Genomic DNA, 17,543 nt, shown 5'->3' on the forward strand with positions numbered 1-17,543 from the left:
GGCAATCCTCTTGCCATGGAAGGGACGTGTCCTCCAGCAAGAATTCCAGAGGAAACCCAAGCAAACATGCTTTATTAGAGTCATGGCAACTGGGCAGTTGCTGCAGACACCGAGGAATCCAAGAGCAGCAGTTAGAGCCAGCACTTCACTCTGACACAGAGGGGCCATTGGCCAGGCACAGCTATTCAGGCTGGGAAGGAAAGTGGGGTTTGTGTGCCACGGCCATCTCATTTTGTCAAAGCTGAGCTAATCCCCATCAGCCTCAGCTGAGATGTGGAAGCATGGAAATGGAAAAAATCTGAGGACCAATGCAAAACACATCTCAGATGAGGGAACAGGATAGAGAAGAAATAGGCAGGATGACACAGAATGTCTCAGTAGAATGTCAGTACAAATAACTGAATCTCTCTTTAGAAAATTCCTATCTTTTAACAGAGATCGTTCTTCTGTCTCAAATTAACGTAAGTACAAGCAATGGAGGTCCATTCCTGGGACAAAACTAGTTTTAGACCAATTTCTACTGTCATAGATAGCAGAATCATGGAGCTGTCTTGACTGCAAGAGCAATCCCCTTCATGAAAAGTCCTGTGTGTAGCACTCACAAACAGTCACCTCAACTCCCTCAACAACAAATGAGCAACCACTGCACTGTTCCAAGGGAAGACACATTATGCATTTCTATGAAACAAGTCAAGAACAATCTCAATTCAACAGGTGTCACTTTTTTCTTCTTTTAAACCCAGGTGAGTCATAGAAATGAAAGAAAAGGACAGTGTGGGATGTTGATCTGCATTCATTCATGAGGCATTACAGAGCTCTGAAAACACTGATGGTATTTCACTGGCTACATGAAACAGTAAGTGTGAAAAAGTATCCCAAAGTCACTGATAAACAAAAAGTGGCATTTCAGCCCAGTTAAATGGGCTGATGAAAAAACATGTGGTTTTCCTTTAATTTCCCCTCAAAAATGATCCAAATAAAGAGCTTTTTGTGCAGAAGAGCCACAATGTAATCCAGGGCTCCTCCTGGAGAGGACCCCTCCATGATCACACCACTAAGATGCAAGAGTCAAATCAACAAGATCATCACTCCTTTTGCTCCATTACCCCAAAAGAGATGAGGTTATTGAAAATTTGATGATCAAGAGTGTCTCAACACTGCACAAATAATTCCATGTTCCTTGTGTACACAGAGTTTGGACCCTGTCAAGGTAATTTCTTACCATTTCCTGTGCTGTAACAGCAATGGCTTTAGAATATTTCACCACAGTGGTCTGATAATCAACAAAAGTTCCTTTTGGATCTGGAGGTGTACCTTCATCCAGCTGCAAGACAAAGGGAAGACCACAGCATTAAAAAGTCACAATAAACAGCATACCTTACAGGCAACAATAAAATTGTATTATATATTCAATTCTGTGATCTCCTCTCTCAAGATACACAAGGGAAAAAAGTGCACCAGGATGTACAGAGAAGCTCAGCAAATACTTGAGCCCAGGTTATGAGCATGGGAGATGCAGAGAATGTACAGGGCAAAGTACATTCAAAGTTTTGGAGCATGAGGTTTGCTTCTCATGCAAGATCAAACAATCTGCTCTTCTCATGCAAGATCAAACAATCTGCTCTTCTCAGCTAACAGAGAAAGGTGCAACAGTTACAAACCAAAATGTTCATGACAGAAGATAATGTAAGATTTCTTTATAGGCTAAAGTCTTTAATCTTTAAGTCAGGATAGGAAAAGCCAAATATTTGGATTGAACTTCTGTACACTTTGCAACTACACATCTTCAGTAGAATGCATTACAAAGCACAGCAGAGCATTTCAGGCTTTGCCATCTCCTCTGAAAGTAACTTGCTTCAAGGTTGCCCTGCTGTTCATTTAAGAGACTAACATGAAAGATAAGGGGAAAAAAAAGGAAGCAAAAATAAGATGTCACTTGACCTAAGATGATCATTAAATGCCAGAATATTACAGAACAAATATTTTGTAGGAATTCTACTGACAGGTACCACGTAGGCTGTAAACATGAGCATCATGACCCATGTCAGTTTTATTTTACAATATACAAAATCAAATAATCTTCAGGTTTCCTGTGACAACATTTCATGACTGAACACTAAATCAGCACCAGTTTGTCCAAAGCTCTGCAATGTGGATCAGCTTTCAAACACAAAGTGAGAAAGGGGTTTCTTTCTATGCTCACCTTGGTCATTGCCTCTGCAATCGAGTCTACCATTCCTCCAACCATGCCAACTTCACTTGCAGCTTCATTTAAGGTGACCATGATGTCATCCACAGCCTCCTTCATCAGCTGGGCAGCCTCAGTGATGGCATCGTGAGTGTGAGATGCCTGGAGGACACAGAATGAGAGAACCAACATAGTCAGAGATGTTCTCTCTGCAAAACAGTGTGTGAATCAGAAGTGTAAGGAATTAAAACAGTAAAGGCACTGGAAATAACACTTCTGGGCAAAGATGACAAGTAAAAACACTGCAGCAAAGCAGACAGAACAGGACTTGGTAACTCCTACAAGGAGCTGTGACACTTTCAGCCTCAGGTGCCACAGTCTTTAAATGTCCTCTGAAGACAGCAGCTCTCTGTAAGTCACCAATGGCACCTGAGTTATGTAATGCTGTGTAATGCTGCCCTTCCTGCCAAGGGTCCCCAAACCATTGGGCCATGCACCAGACAAGCCCTGCTTTTTAACCCTTTGCTTTCTCTACGAGAGCCTAGATTGCTGCTGTCATACCCTGACTTTGTGTCCCCTGAGACAATGCTGTGAGAAGACTGGAATCCTGTCTTGGAGAAATGTGTCCACTCTCAGGAGACACCAGGAGAGCTGGCACTGGCACTTGGACTGCAAACATATCCCTTGACTGTACAGCAGGTACATGCTGGGTTTTCTGCCATTCCTGCCTTCCTTTCTCACCCTTAATGGCACACTATGAGCTTACCTTGGGGTTTCCTCCCCCTTCTTTGGCAGCATACAGTATCTGTAAGGCAGATTCTGCTAGAGTCTTGCTCTGGTCCAACACAGTCATCTGTTGCTGATGATTCAGTGTCTTGGATGCCACACCAACTGCAGCTGAAACAAGGGGTTCGAAGTAACTTGCCAGCTGTGTGACCTGAGAAAGCCAGAAGAACCCCAGGAAGCCATTAACCACACTTCTCAGGTGAAACAGAGAAAACACATTCCCTGCTTACCACTGGGATGTGGGTTAGCTCAAGGAGCACAATGCTTCTGCACTGAACAGCATTGGGTTTGGATCATGTGCCCAGGGATTGGGTCTCCCCTCACTGCCCAACTGCTTTGCAAAGCCACAGGTCTGCTCCTCCACAAGCACATGGCCCCTTGAGGTTACATCAAACTGTTCAAGACTGTCACAGGAGCCACATGCTATAAAACAGCATCCCTGAAAAGCATCTCCTCTGGGCAAGGGAGGAACCTCTCAATCTTTGTTGCCTCTTCAGTTTTTGCTCTCAAGAATATACAGGATGAGAATTTGCTATGTGAGAAACTTCTAAATCTTGCAATAACCATGGTAAAGATGCTTTTGGTATGTGCATTCTAACATTTGTTTTTTTGGACAGACATCCTACAAGCATGAGCTTGACTCTACTTACACTCTATATAACAGAGGAGAGGGAGACATTTACACAAAGCCCCTCACCAAAAACCTCAATAAGAACTTCTCCCCTCTGGCCCAAAATGTAAAAAGGTTTATTTGGTCTTGGCTCTAAGTATTTGAAAATTCCATTTTTTTTTTCTTACTACAAATGTGTTCTTCTGCTCTCCCATAGGAAGGGAAACTGCCATCAAACTGGAGTCTTCCCTGACACTCAGCTGTCCAAGCTCTCAAATGCCTCTGTCATGGCAGGACTGTACCTTGTGCCCCAGCTGAGCTGCCTCTCCCCGAGCTGCAGTGGCTATGGGATCAATGAGGTGCCCAATTTCCTGTACAACTGACGTCAGCTGCTCCTGTAGGGCCTAAAAGAGAGAGAGAAATTGCCAGTTGCTATCACAGCTGTTCTCCCACCTGACAATCACCCTTGGACCAGCCAACATCCTCAAAGCTGTTCAAGTGACCTGCTATGGCAGAATGCAGAAATCCACACTGCTGGTTTTTCTCACATGCTGGCTCATCTCTTCTCCCTTATCCTCTTTGAACAACAGCAACCCTGAGATGGGCCTGCTCCTCTTAGGTTTATATGACAGATCTGGGGAGAGAGTGCTGACACCAGCAAACTCAGGGCTAGGTGTTCTTTCTCACTGCAATGTGATTAAGGACCCCTCCTGACACCTCCCAAGCTACTTTTGCCCTGCCAAAGATTTAGTATCACTGCACCAATCTGAAGACTGTCAGGAGCACTGATTGAAGGGTGAAGAGACATTTTTCAAAGCAAAAAATACAATGCAAGAGCAAAAAACTCTCCCACTTTTGAAGCAAGTGGGACAAGTCCACTGGCAAAGGAAAAATGTCACATCTCTGAAGGACAGAGATGAGGAGTGACCTCCTGATTACAATCTGCAGGACAGGAATAAACACATTAAAAGCATATTAATGGCCTGGTCAAGACATAAATACTGGCTTTTAATTCAGAGGCACTTGATGTCTTGGCAGCCATCAGGATTAAGGTCACTCTCATGATAGGGAACAGAAAAAAAAAATTATTTTTGCCCTTTGTTACATTCCTTTACTGCTTTATAACTGCCATTTTTGGTAACATTTACTTCAGTTCAACATGGTGAACACAGTAACTGCATTTCAATTAAAATGAATGATAACATATTTCCTGCAATGACTTCTTTTGCACAGCTTCATTTGGTCTGACATGTTTCTAGTACGCAGTGTTACAGCCCGAAGGAACCACTCCAATAAAGATGTCATTTCAAGAAACAACAGTGTGAAAAGACATAAATACCAAGATGAGATCTCACTGTGAGTTGACACACTGAAGAGGGCAGAGAAGGAAGCTTTCTTAAAGTGAACATATCAATATCAACTTCAAATTTCACTTATCAAAGGACAAACTAGGCATTAAGAATAAAGAACATTGACATTTATGTCACTGGACTTCTAGTAATAGACCAGCTTCCAAAACAAATTTATTAAGAATCTTCAGAACCTAATCCTGGCTTCCACATGGCAAGGCACCACAAAAACTCTATCAGTCTGTCATATCAGCATAGGAAGTAAGAGTAATACGTGGGTGGCAGTAAAAAATAACTACTTTCACCCCTACTACTCCCTGGGGATTTTGGGATCTTTGAAGAAGTGATACACTTTTGTCTGGGTATGACTTTGCCTAGAAAGACCCCGGTGAGGACATTTCCCCCCTCACTGGCAGTGGACTGTGCTGTGGCTGAGCAGCAGGGTGTCCAGCACTGCTGTGATTGTGGCTGCTCTCTGCCTCACCTCCACAGAGATGTCGTCCCTGGTGGCCAGGCTCTGGCTCACAGCCGCGAGCGAGGCCTGCTCAATGTCCCTGATGCACCTGTTGATGCCATCGATGGAGAAATCACATTCACGCTGCCCTGGGGCCTTGTCCCTGCAAGACAAACACTCAGCTGAGCATGGTGGCAAGGAGCAGGGTCTTTCCTGAATGCACACAGGACCTCTTAAAAAAACGAGACAAAAAAACCCCCAAAAAACCTATTTCCCACATGTTGCCACACGATCTACATGGAGGTAATATCAGCTAGTGCTCATTTTCCTCAGCATTCTTTATTACATTTACCTTAGAGTGAAGTGGGGGTGGAACCAGAGAAGGAGAACAGAACACAAACACAGAACAGCCCTGTGCTGCAGGGTGCTGCAGTCATCAATTATGATTAAACACCCAGTGTAACGGGGGAGATATTGTGCATCACAGAGTAATTTCCATCAGAGAAAAACAACACAGTGCTAATGGCCATATGGCATTTTTCTTTCTGAACAGTTGCTCAATTGCTATAAAAGACATACCTGATAGAGGTAATAAGACTCTTGATAGAATCTGAGACTGTATGGGAATGCCCTGCTAGTACAGACCATGTAGGAGGGTCTTTGGGATTGATAGCCAGAGAACGGGCAGTTTTGATCAATAAAGATGAGCTCTCCAACATTGTCCTAGCAGAAACCAGAATTGGCTCCTGTGCTTGTGATCCCTGTGGTAAGGATGGTATAAGAACAGAAAGAACATCTGAATTATTGTTCGAGTTCATCCACACTTTCTGCTCCTAAAAGTCTATTGAATTAACAGCATTAAAATGGAATTATAATCCCCTCCATTGTACTATTATATTCACAGATAGTCAACACAGAAATAGAACAAAAATAATCAGTCCAACAGCTTTCTCTGAAACATAATTAAGAAATGCATTTTCCAGCTGAGAAACAATGACTTGTCTAGTTGCAGACTACAGAAATATCACTGAAAATACACTTTGTCACAAAAATTCTTGTCATCAACAGATGTGCCCTTTCCCCAGTCAGACTAACTCCAAGTGATGACTGATGGCTCTTGACTGGGTTATCATCTGTGTATCCATTTTATTTTATAATCTGATAAAGCCAGGTACCACAGACCTGGAGGACACATTCAGATTTCAGTTACAGCCCCACAGCTGTAAGACTGCAACAGCTGCTGCATCATCTGATATTGCCTCTGGATCAGAGCCTGACAAAAGCAGGAAGCAGCCCTTGGAGGGCCAGTAACAATACATGACCTCTACTCTAAAGCTTTTACAGAGCTTGAGGGGTTTGCTTTTTTATCTTTTCCCTGTGAAAAACCCCAAACCCAGTGAATCCTTTATTAGTCTCTTCACATTCTACTCTGCTGTAGTTACACAGTTTGAGGATGAAGAACTTGAGGGCAAAAAGGAAAAAACCCAGCAACTTCCCTTTGATTCTTGTCAGAACTAACTAGATTCCATTTGTTAAAACTGCTCTTGAGGGAAAACAAAAGGGATATTTACAATTATATGGCATGGAAGGATCCAGCTATTAAAACATGCAAATCCCCTGTGCTGTATGGCTTTGCTAACAGCAGACTTGCAGCACTTACTGTAGCCAAACTGTGCATCCTACTGGTAGGAAAGCCAAGGTTAGAGGTTAAACACAAGACAGGAGAATGCCCTGAGAACACCCAGAAACCCAAGGAAATACTTTGGGGTCTTTACACTCACTCTCTCCCAACATGTGATTAATTCAACATTTTCAGCTTTTGGAGGATGGAAATGCAGTATCCTGCCTTACCTCAGTGCTGATCTGTGCTGGGATGCTGACAAATTCTGGGTTTGAAGCAAATGCTGTCAAATTTTCCACAGCCTCTATTAAAGGTGCAGTGGCAGTTCTGCACTTGTTGCGGTTCTCCTCCGAGAAATCTCCATCCAGTGCCTGGAAATGAAATCAGGACTGAGCTCTGTCTGAACAGGTCTCTTTAGCAAAATGGAAGGGAGGTGGCTTAAGTCTTCCTAGTTTTAAACCACTGCATGTTGAGGATATTTGAAAGCTCCTTCATAAACCAGATTGATGCAAAGAATGTGATCTTTCAGGAGTGTTTCCTTCCTCAGCTGGTTCCTGACCCTAAACTTTAAACTGCTGCAGGTTTTCTGTCACTGCACTCTGATGAATCTCTCAAGTCTCTCAAGTGTCCCAGGACCTCACACTCCAAAGGGTGGAAGGGGCTAACTCCCACCTTTTTGTGGTTTGTGAAGGTGCTTGTTTTCTATGGACTGATTTTGAAAATTCTTAGTTATTTCTGTTTTGAGCAAACCAGTAATATATTGCTCTCATTTTCACCCAAGTCAACTGATCTCTCTCACAATCAGAATAAACATTTCAGCTAATGAAATCAGATTAGATCAGTTAATGGCTTCCAGAAGGGTTCAGAATTGTGAATCCTCCACAGCTTCACAAGTATTACTTCTGCTTGCATGAGAAAAACCTACTCCCTACCAAACTTCTGGAAGGAATCTGGAAAATAAAAGGTTACTATTAACAAAAGACTACTAGCAACATAAATGGCTTGGTACCCACTATTATTTATTTCCTTTTTTCCCCTCTACTGTTAAGTTAAAGCTGTCAGAAACAGCTCCAAAAACCTCCACATACTGGGGAACTTAACACCATAAAAAACCTTCACATTCAGTTGCTTGCAGATTATTCTTATGCAAGCCCATTAAATACATCAATCCCATCATACTGGATGGGCCAGCTGCCTCTCCTAATATTAAAACTGCCCAATTGTTTTCAACTTGAATTCAGCAGTTATGCCATTGAACATGTTTTCCAATTCAGATCTTCAAAAGTTTAATTAGTGATTTTTTTAAAGCATGCATGCCCAAGAATATAAAAAGATATTTATAACTGTTCTGATTTTGTCTCAACAGGGGGGAAAAACCAAACAAGAAAACCCTCTAAATCACAAAGGAAGAAGAAAGCACAACTGAGCAGCATTTGTACCTTGATAGTTTTAACCAGGTTAGCAGTGCTGTTTGCAACTTCCTTGGCAGATTGCACAAAGTGTCTCTTGGCAACAGGATTTGCTGTTTTTGATGAAGCAATGCGACAGGCGTTGCACAGAGCAGACGTGTGTTTGGCCACGATGGTGGCAGCTGATAGGACCTGGAAAAACCAGCACAGAACAGGCACAATGTTTAGGACCTGTAAAAACCAGCACAGAACAGGTACAATGTTTAGGATCTGTAAAAACCAGACAGAACAGGCACAATGTTTAGGACTTGGAAAAACCAGCCCAGAACAGGCACAATGTTTAGGATCTGTAAAAACCAGCACAGAACAGGCACAATGTTTAGGATCTGTAAAAACCAGCCCAGAACAGGCACAATGTTTAGGACTTGGAAAAACCAGCCCAGAACAGGCACAATGTTTAGGATCTGTAAAAACCAGCACAGAACAGGCACAATGTTTAGGATCTGGAAAAACCAGACAGAACAGGCACAATGTTTAGGATCTGTAAAAACCAGCACAGAACAGGCACAATGTTTAGGATCTGTAAAAACCAGCCCAGAACAGGCACAATGTTTAGGATCTGGAAAAACCAGACAGAACAGGCACAATGTTTAGGACCTGGAAAAACCAGCACAGAACAGGCACAATGTTTAGGATCTGTAAAAACCAGCCCAGAACAGGCACAATGTTTAGGATCTGGAAAAACCAGCACAGAACAGGCACAATGTTTAGGACTTGGAAAACCAGCCCAGAACAGGCACAATGTTTAGGATCTGTAAAAACCAGCATAGAACAGGCACAATGTTTAGGATCTGTAAAAACCAGACAGAACAGGCACAATGTTTAGGTCCTGGAAAAACCAGCCCAGAACAGGCACAATGTTTAGGATCTGTAAAAACCAGCACAGAACAGGCACAATGTTTAGGATCTGTAAAAACCAGCACAGAACAGGCACAATGTTTAGGTCCTGTAAAAACCAGCACAGAACAGGCACAATGTTTAGGACTTGGAAAACCAGCCCAGAACAGGCACAATGTTTAGGATCTGTAAAAACCAGCATAGAACAGGCACAATGTTTAGGATCTGTAAAAACCAGACAGAACAGGCACAATGTTTAGGTCCTGGAAAAACCAGCACAGAACAGGCACAATGTTTAGGATCTGTAAAAACCAGCACAGAACAGGCACAATGTTTAGGATCTGTAAAAACCAGCACAGAACAGGCACAATGTTTAGGTCCTGTAAAAACCAGCACAGAACAGGCACAATGTTTAGGATCTGTAAAAACCAGCACAGAACAGGCACAATGAGGTTACTGTGGGACCTCCTCTCTCAGTTTTAAGTTTCATGCCTCTCAACAACCACAACTTAACTGTCACAGTCACACAGGAAGACTCCTCATATCTATTACAGGTACAATTATCTGTAACCACACTGCAGCTCTGCAACGCCAGCATCCAAAGCCAGGCAACAGAGTCCAAGCAAAACTCCTTGGAATGGACAGGAAGAAAGCAAATCTTGTGTCCCAACAGGGCTGGCCCCTCTGCCTCACCTGGGATGGGCTGCTGGCTGGATCCACCAGGTTCTGACAAGCCATCTGGATCGCTTGGTTGGCACGGGCAAACTGGATGGGGTCAACGAGGCCCTGCTGCCCAGCCTGGCTGTTTGGATCTGAGATACCAACCAGGTAAGCAGCCTACAAATGGGGAAAAGAAGAAAACAATCCTAATAAATCATCTTCATTGTGTCTAGGATCTCTGGTAAGCTGGTCATATGTCATAGCACGCCATGGTCAGAGATTATTCAGAAATTGTACTGTGAAATACAATTACCATTTGTTTTTAGCAATACATCACCAGAATCCACTGATACCAAGAACATATACCCTTACACTTGAGAAATTTAATTAGTTGAAACAAAACTAATAGTCCACTGTTTAGACAACTGCTATTCCTGAAAACATTGCTTGTCACTTGCACAGCCAATAGAGCTTTAAGGATTACAGGTACTGGCAAATTATTTACTGTATTAGCCACAGTTGGAGGCAGAGGAGGTTTTTGTCAAGACCAGAAAAGCAATCCAGCAATGGCACTTCTGCTGAGTGCAGATCCCATCAGGCCTGCAGCTGCTGGTCTCACTGCAGCCCACAGTGGCTGATGGCCAACCTTACCTCCTCTCTCAGTTATAAGTTTCATGCCTCTCAACAACCACAACTTAACTGTCACAGTCACACAGGAAGAATCCTCATATCTATTACAGGTACAATTATCTGTCACCTTAATATGCCAGTAAGGCAACTCAGAGTTAGATGTGGAAGAGATTTAGTCCATACTAAATACTTACACATACACATACTTACACATTTGGGGAAATTAAAAAGAGGTTTTCAGATACAGAGCACGATCCCCACAGCCAAATCCTTCACCAAGGTGACTGTATCAGCTCTTTATAGTTCACTATTTTGTTATCAGATCAGTGAAACCAAAGAAATCAGACTCTAATTTAGAATTTTGGTTATTCTAGAAGTATCTGAACAGCTGAAACAGGTTTCTTCTTAGTTCCAATGTCTGAAATTTGTAGTGCTCCTTAAGAACTTCTACAAACTAGAACTTGATTCATTACTTTTAACTGTAGCTTTTTTGTGCATTTCTCTATGATATAATAGTTCTGAACTTGAGCTGCAAACATGAATTCCATATGCTGCAGCTTTGCTTTATCCTCAGCAAAGCTTCCTTCTAGATGGCATTTCCCTTCCTTAGAAAATACTCAAGTTATTGCAGCCTGCTCCTCCTGCAGTTTGTGCAATTTCTGTGATCTACACAGAACACACTGTGTAAGACAAACTCATCACTTGCTTGACCACAGGGAAGTGAATTTCAGATTACAGACCCAGAACATGAGCTTGCTAAAACATAAAAACTTAATTGCTTTACAGCCTTCAGTCTCTTACCTGAGCTGCTGCCTCTGTGAGGCCACAAAGAGCCTTGGATGCAACTCCAACACATTCTCCAAAGACCAGAAGATCCCCAGTTTTTGCATTCTGGGAAATGCCTGCCATTGATTCTCCAAGAACCTCGGAAATTAAAAAACAAAGTTATCTTCCAAATATGCATCCCTTCCACTTAGAGGCAAGCAATTGCTGGCCTGAAACCAATTTTGGCCCACAAAAATGTTGGCCCCCTGGACTTGGCTTCCAGAATGTTTAGACTTGACTGAGCTGGGCACATTGCTCTGTGTGGTGTGAGGGATCAGGCATGCACACCAGCACTGGACTGACAGGGAACAGGGAACTGCTGCAGCTCAAATGACTGAGAGGGTACAGAATTACCCCTCATGCATTTTGCTGTCATCCATGAGTCAAAACAGCTGACCTGGCACAGGTGCATTTCATGCAGCCTGCATGGCAGTCCTGCAGATGCTGTTGAGACCTACAGGATCATCTTTGTATCCAAATTCAGTGAAGCTCAGTGGGAATGAAACTGCACCTGGACTTCTGGAACCATCTTAGGGTCAGAATGCACATGAATTCCCATATTATGTCCCACTGAATTCAGCTCACTTGGATTTAAAATTCATAATGAGCACTGACTGCAGTAGAGCATTAGATGCAAGATGACACACACATCCATTAGGTAATTTCTTTTTCTTTTACAGAAGAAGGAATATGAGACCATTCCAACAAATCAAATAATGACACAAAAGCCAGCTTCAAAGGAAGATGTACAGCAGAGTTTGATTAAAAGTAAGTGAAGAGGTTTCCCAGAGGTTTTCTGATGTGGTGGGGTGTCTGGACTGCTCAGACATTTGGCAGAGCTGTTCTGTACAGAACAATACAATGGGATTTCATTGTCAAGCCCTCCCATTCATGCTTTGGGCTGTCCTAACATTGCTGCAGTCAAAATACAGCACCCAAAGTACAACATGCTGTCTAGTGCATGTCAGGGAGAGGAAGGGAGAGAGGAGAAGCTTTCAGAGCACTGTGTACCAGTCACTTCATTAAAATTTCTTACTGAGGCAATACACCTTTTAAGTGAGGAAACCTGAAACTACCTGTAAGAGACCAGCCTCAGGCAGACTTGATCAAGGAGTGTAGCAGACACTTTAGCTATGAACACTGACTGCACCTCTGACATTCAATATGCATGTGGAGACTTTTGAAAATCCAAACACATTTTATAACTGACACAGAGGTGGGAAAAAGAAATTACCTTGGAGTTTTCCATGACGCCCTCAATACAATCAAAGTACGAGAGATCGCTCACAGGCTCATTTGGGTTATCCAGCATTCCCTTCACTGTCTGAAATGATGAAAGCAGCTGATTATGGACAGAGACTGAAGCACTGAGCTGAGAACACCACAGACCATCATGCCCACTCTGCCTAGCCCAGTGTAAGCTGACATGTTTGTCTCCAGCAAGCAGCCAAAGCTACACACACTCCCCAAGGCTGTGCCAGGCAGGAAACTGCACCCAACAGGAACTGAGCTCTGGGAACTCCATGTTTGTGCACCACCAATCTCTTGGAAATTCAGGTTACCTCATGTTTGTGATGAGTGATATATGGTCAGAGGTGCTCAGCTTGACATGAGGCAGTCTGGTTTTCTGTCAGGTGTCAACAGTGTAACACATGTTTTCAGTACTATTTTAAATTTCATAACCAGATTTAAAGAAGTGATAAGAAAAAACCAGCTGCCATTTGTTGAGCACTGTCTGGAAACACAAAGGGTACTGAACTGAGTACACATCCACCACCTGCCTGCCTCTTACCGTGTCAGATTCCCTCAAGACAGGAAAATTTTCTGTCAGGAAACTACATATAGTTGGGTTTAATTTCTTTTTTTGAGGTAATTCTGAGTCCTGAATATAACAATGTGACAATCAGTCACATATTCATTGAGAAGAATGAATGCAGTTAGATAATGAAACTTGTAAAAAGCTGCAAAATGCAGGAGGCGAATTCTTTTATACATTAAAATATCTGTAGCACACCTTTTTTCAAGTCTTAAGGAACACTATTTTACTGCCAAATATCATGCAGAAAAGACTTTTAATCCTTCTGATCAAAGTGAAATCAATATGGACTTGCATATTAAGAAAAATCAAAATATCCTGGAATGACTTTTGTATCCTTGTGATACCTAAGGGCTGGAAATAAAAAGTTTAATGGTATTTTATGCTCTCCACACAGGCCAGTCACCCCTTGATGTTTTGACCTTGACAGTAAACAACAAATATCTAGTTTAAATGAAAAGATTATTTCCTACTACTGCCAGTGGCCTGTCTGTGATCAGTGGAGGCCTTCAGACCATTCTTTAGCCAGCCAAACCTTTCACTCAGGATCAAGAACTTACCTTGCAAGAGCCTGGACTGACACACACATTGTATCAGTTTGACAGGGAAGGCAGAAACAAGGCACTAAAAGTCTACACTAAGAAAGGTCAAGGTGGAAGATTGCAAACATCATCCTGAAGTGGGATATCAGCAACAACTTCTTGCAAGAGGAAAAACCAAGATATTGCAGCTCCCTCCAGTGCACTAGAGGTAGCAGAAATGTCCATCTTGTCATGATTCTTCCTTAGGTTACAGCAAGTATGAATAATAGGGACTAAAGTGTATCTTTGGAGGGCAGGACAGAGGAGATGGGGACAGGGCAGCAAATTTCATTCTGGCCAAACCTACCAGATGTTTACATGGCTCCATGCTCACCTTGTACACAGTTAAAACCCCTGCTACAGATGAAATGAGGGGACAGTAACAGGAGCTATTCAGACACAGAATATAAGGGAAACAACAGAAGAACTTTTGAAATATAATAATACCTCCAGTTCTCTGAGTGCATTATCACATTCCTTCTGCCCAGGAGCTTGTTGGGTGCACAGTGTGATGAGCTGGTTTATACTCTCAGTCACAGCTCTGGGGAGAGAAGGAGGAAAAAAGGTGCATTTAAAAATGGAACTCTTCCTCTGAGTAAAACTGTTGTCATTAAATGTATACTGCATAAAGATATAACACAAGTGGATCATCCCCTACACAGCTGAGCCCAGCAGCCAAACTGGTGGCACCCTTGGGAAAGCACTGGTGACCAAGGACAGAGCAACCACCTGGCAGAGACCAAGGCCAACCTACTACAGTGACACAGTGACACAGTGTAGCTGCTAAAAGGCATTTCAGCACTTCTCCAGGTCTGACATTGACTGAACAATTTCTCACCTTCCACCCCAGAAGCCCTAAAGGATCCAGGAACAAGTGTCTGGTATGGAAAACAATGGTGAATGTAAAGTAAATGTTATTTACCTTTCTCTAGCAGTCTTGTCTCACATACTATAACACACAAAATCCTGCTATATCTCTATAGTGTCTTAGTGAATCAGTCTTTTTTCTGTATAACTAATAACTGCTGTTCTCCCATAGTTTATATCCCCAGAGAACAAGTTCTGCAAAGGGATTCTGTTCCAGTGGGTGTTCACAGCTCTGACACAGGCTGAACCTGACACACAACAGTCACTGTCTGTCTCTCTGATCAATGCTCTGATAATAGACAAAATTCAGTATAACTACATTCATTCCAGACTCATGACTAACAACCCAGGAAAGAGGCACCTAGAAGAAGAGAAAAATCAGTCAAATTGGAGTGCATGGAGAATATGCTTTCCTCTGGCCTTGGAAACTGAATGGCAATTGCTTTATTTTCGCTTTCAGAAAACAGGCACTTGATAACTTATCAAAAACCTGATTACCTGGCTGGCTGGTATCTTACTGTTACAAAAGGAAACAGGATGTGCTTATTACATTTAACATGTTTATGTTAAATTCCAGGGCAAAAAGAATGGAAACTAAAGACATACTTGTTTAACTGAGACTCCTACCCTTTTCAGCAGCCTTGGTGTCCTTGTGGAGGACCTGGTGTTCACCTGCTGAACATCAGTGATTTCTATGCATCAGAAAATAATTATTGCATACAGACATAGGAATATATGACAAAAATTGAAAGTTCTGTTCACTCCCAGAGAAACTTCACACAAAAATATCTTGTCTGCTGTTGATTTTAATCTGAGACATAATTCATATTGATTACTCAGAGAATATCAGCAATTTGAAGAGAGAGAATTATCAGCTTTCTAGAGGAGGCCACATGGTCTCACAAATATCATTACTACACACCAGGTACCTCTCCCAGGAATCCATCCAGTGTACAAACATTACTTTGAGAACCATCTGGACACAGTAGAACCAGGAAGGTGGCCCCTCAAACACCAATCCCAGAGTGGAAGAGGAAGATCCCTAAAGGCCACATCTGTTTTCATCAAATACAACACACAAAGGCTTGCACCCTGCAGGGAACTCAGCCAGTGCTGCTGCCCTGTCAGAGGTGGTCAAGAAAAATCCCTCCACAAGGAAGACAAGACTACTGAAAAAGCTGCTGTCTCTTACAGCTGGTGCAAATGGGGAAGAAAGCAAAACAAAGCCAGCAAAACCCCCAGACTAATCACAGTACCATAGATGATGAGAGAAAAATGAGAAGAAAAGCTATCTTATAATAAGGAAGCTGCACCTCTTCTTTCATTTTCATAAGAGAGAAAGTACAAATATTTGACTCTGATTGTATCATAGCAGGGAAAGATAAGAAAGCCCTGGCAAGCTTGTCACAAGCCAGAACAGAGGTCAGAGAAGGGAGTACAGTGTCTGCTTAGCACCTTAAACACAACCCCTGTTAAAACCCCTGCCACAGATGAAGTGAGAGGACAGTAACAGGAGCTATTCAGACACAGAATCTAAGGGAAACAATAGAAGAACTTTTGAACAGAACTGGTGCAGTGTTAACTTCCCACAGCTCTGTGCTGTCTGTGTAAGCTCTCACACACACACAGGACAGCTCAAGGCTTGATCTGGCTCACCTCCCTTTTTCTATTACAACCTTCCACAGAGGGAATACCAACCTGGCAGGAACTTACAGCTACCTGCATTTCACTGGGGTCAAATTCCTCTGCACTCTAGTCAGGAATGCTCCAAGCCTAAAGCAGAAATCTGGAGCAGTTTTGATGCTGCAGCAGTAACAAAATCTCATGTGACTCCTTCATTTTAAGCAGCCTGTCTTTGGTTATCTATAATTTTCATAGATGTTCTTTATTTCCAGGGAGACAAGACAGATGTAATTTTTAAACAAAATACAACAAGGTAAAGTAGTGTGAGTTCTTAAGCAGCCCTTTACTACTCAGGGAGTGGATTTATAATCCTTATAGTAAGGGTATGCTTCACTGCAGAAATGTGGTACCTTTCCAGCATTCCTGATCATACACACATGCACACTGTTAGTGATAGGTAGCTACGATTTTTAAGCACATTTTATCTAAGAATATTATTCCATTTCTTTTCTTTCAGGGATTGAGGAGCTTAATATTAGTTATTGCCTTGGCAGAACACAGATGGTGAGAAACCAGTAAGTAAAACACACTGGTTCCTTTCAGAAACCAGGCCAAGTCTTCAAATGCTGCTCCTATTTCCACCAAGGGTAACAAGTTATCCCAGTTGAGGAACTACTCTAACTCTCCTCTGGCCTACTTCCATTTAAACAGAACTACAGGTTCCAACCACTCACTTAACTGTCAGTAGCAGAAGAATATTTAAGCACAATATAAATACCACAGAGAAAAGCAAAAAACTCAGGAAAACAAAGCAAGCAACACATCCTTACCTTGCTGCTGCTGCTAAGAGGTTCTTGGCATTAGGAGCTCCAGGATCAACAGACAGAGACTTGGCAGCCAGTAACAGCTTGCTGGAAGCCATAGAGATGCTCTTGAGGTTACCTATGACTTGAATCTGGTCCTCTTTAGTCTGGAAAGCCACGGCAGCATAACATCAAGTACAGAATTAGCAATCAAGAGAGCATGCTAAAACCACACATGGAAAGCCTGTTTGTTTATCCACCTGAAACCACTGACATAGGTGAGCTCAGAGAAGGATGGCTCAAACCCCCCTTCACCCAGACAGGTGCCTCTAGCTTCACTTACATAACAGAAAAAGACCCTTACAACAAAAAGCTTGGCTTCTAACAGTGGTAGTATTCACAAGTGAGCAATGGAGGAACTTCC

At 42.5% G+C, this 17,543-nt stretch overlaps 1 protein-coding gene across 3 annotated transcripts in view; it reads right to left on the bottom strand.

The window, feature by feature from the left end:
- The window catches only part of TLN2 (talin 2), a 146,381-nt gene that overhangs the window by 30,340 nt on the left and 98,498 nt on the right, over nucleotides 1-17,543 (bottom strand). For all 3 annotated transcript variants that reach the window (XM_077185701.1, XM_077185700.1, XM_054642214.2), the window contains 13 exons: nucleotides 17,147-17,286; nucleotides 14,274-14,367; nucleotides 12,664-12,753; nucleotides 11,406-11,528; nucleotides 10,008-10,151; nucleotides 8,448-8,609; nucleotides 7,239-7,379; nucleotides 5,967-6,148; nucleotides 5,418-5,550; nucleotides 3,887-3,988; nucleotides 2,955-3,125; nucleotides 2,204-2,350; nucleotides 1,223-1,324 (listed from right to left, as the gene is read on the bottom strand). In XM_077185701.1, coding sequence (XP_077041816.1) covers nucleotides 1,223-1,324; nucleotides 2,204-2,350; nucleotides 2,955-3,125; nucleotides 3,887-3,988; nucleotides 5,418-5,550; nucleotides 5,967-6,148; nucleotides 7,239-7,379; nucleotides 8,448-8,609; nucleotides 10,008-10,151; nucleotides 11,406-11,528; nucleotides 12,664-12,753; nucleotides 14,274-14,367; nucleotides 17,147-17,286 — 1,731 coding nt within the window. The remainder of the gene's footprint in view (nucleotides 1-1,222; nucleotides 1,325-2,203; nucleotides 2,351-2,954; nucleotides 3,126-3,886; nucleotides 3,989-5,417; nucleotides 5,551-5,966; nucleotides 6,149-7,238; nucleotides 7,380-8,447; nucleotides 8,610-10,007; nucleotides 10,152-11,405; nucleotides 11,529-12,663; nucleotides 12,754-14,273; nucleotides 14,368-17,146; nucleotides 17,287-17,543) is intronic.

This window comes from Agelaius phoeniceus, chromosome 13 (assembly GCF_051311805.1).
Source record: "Agelaius phoeniceus isolate bAgePho1 chromosome 13, bAgePho1.hap1, whole genome shotgun sequence".
In the NCBI taxonomy this organism is placed as follows: domain Eukaryota; kingdom Metazoa; phylum Chordata; class Aves; order Passeriformes; family Icteridae; genus Agelaius; species Agelaius phoeniceus.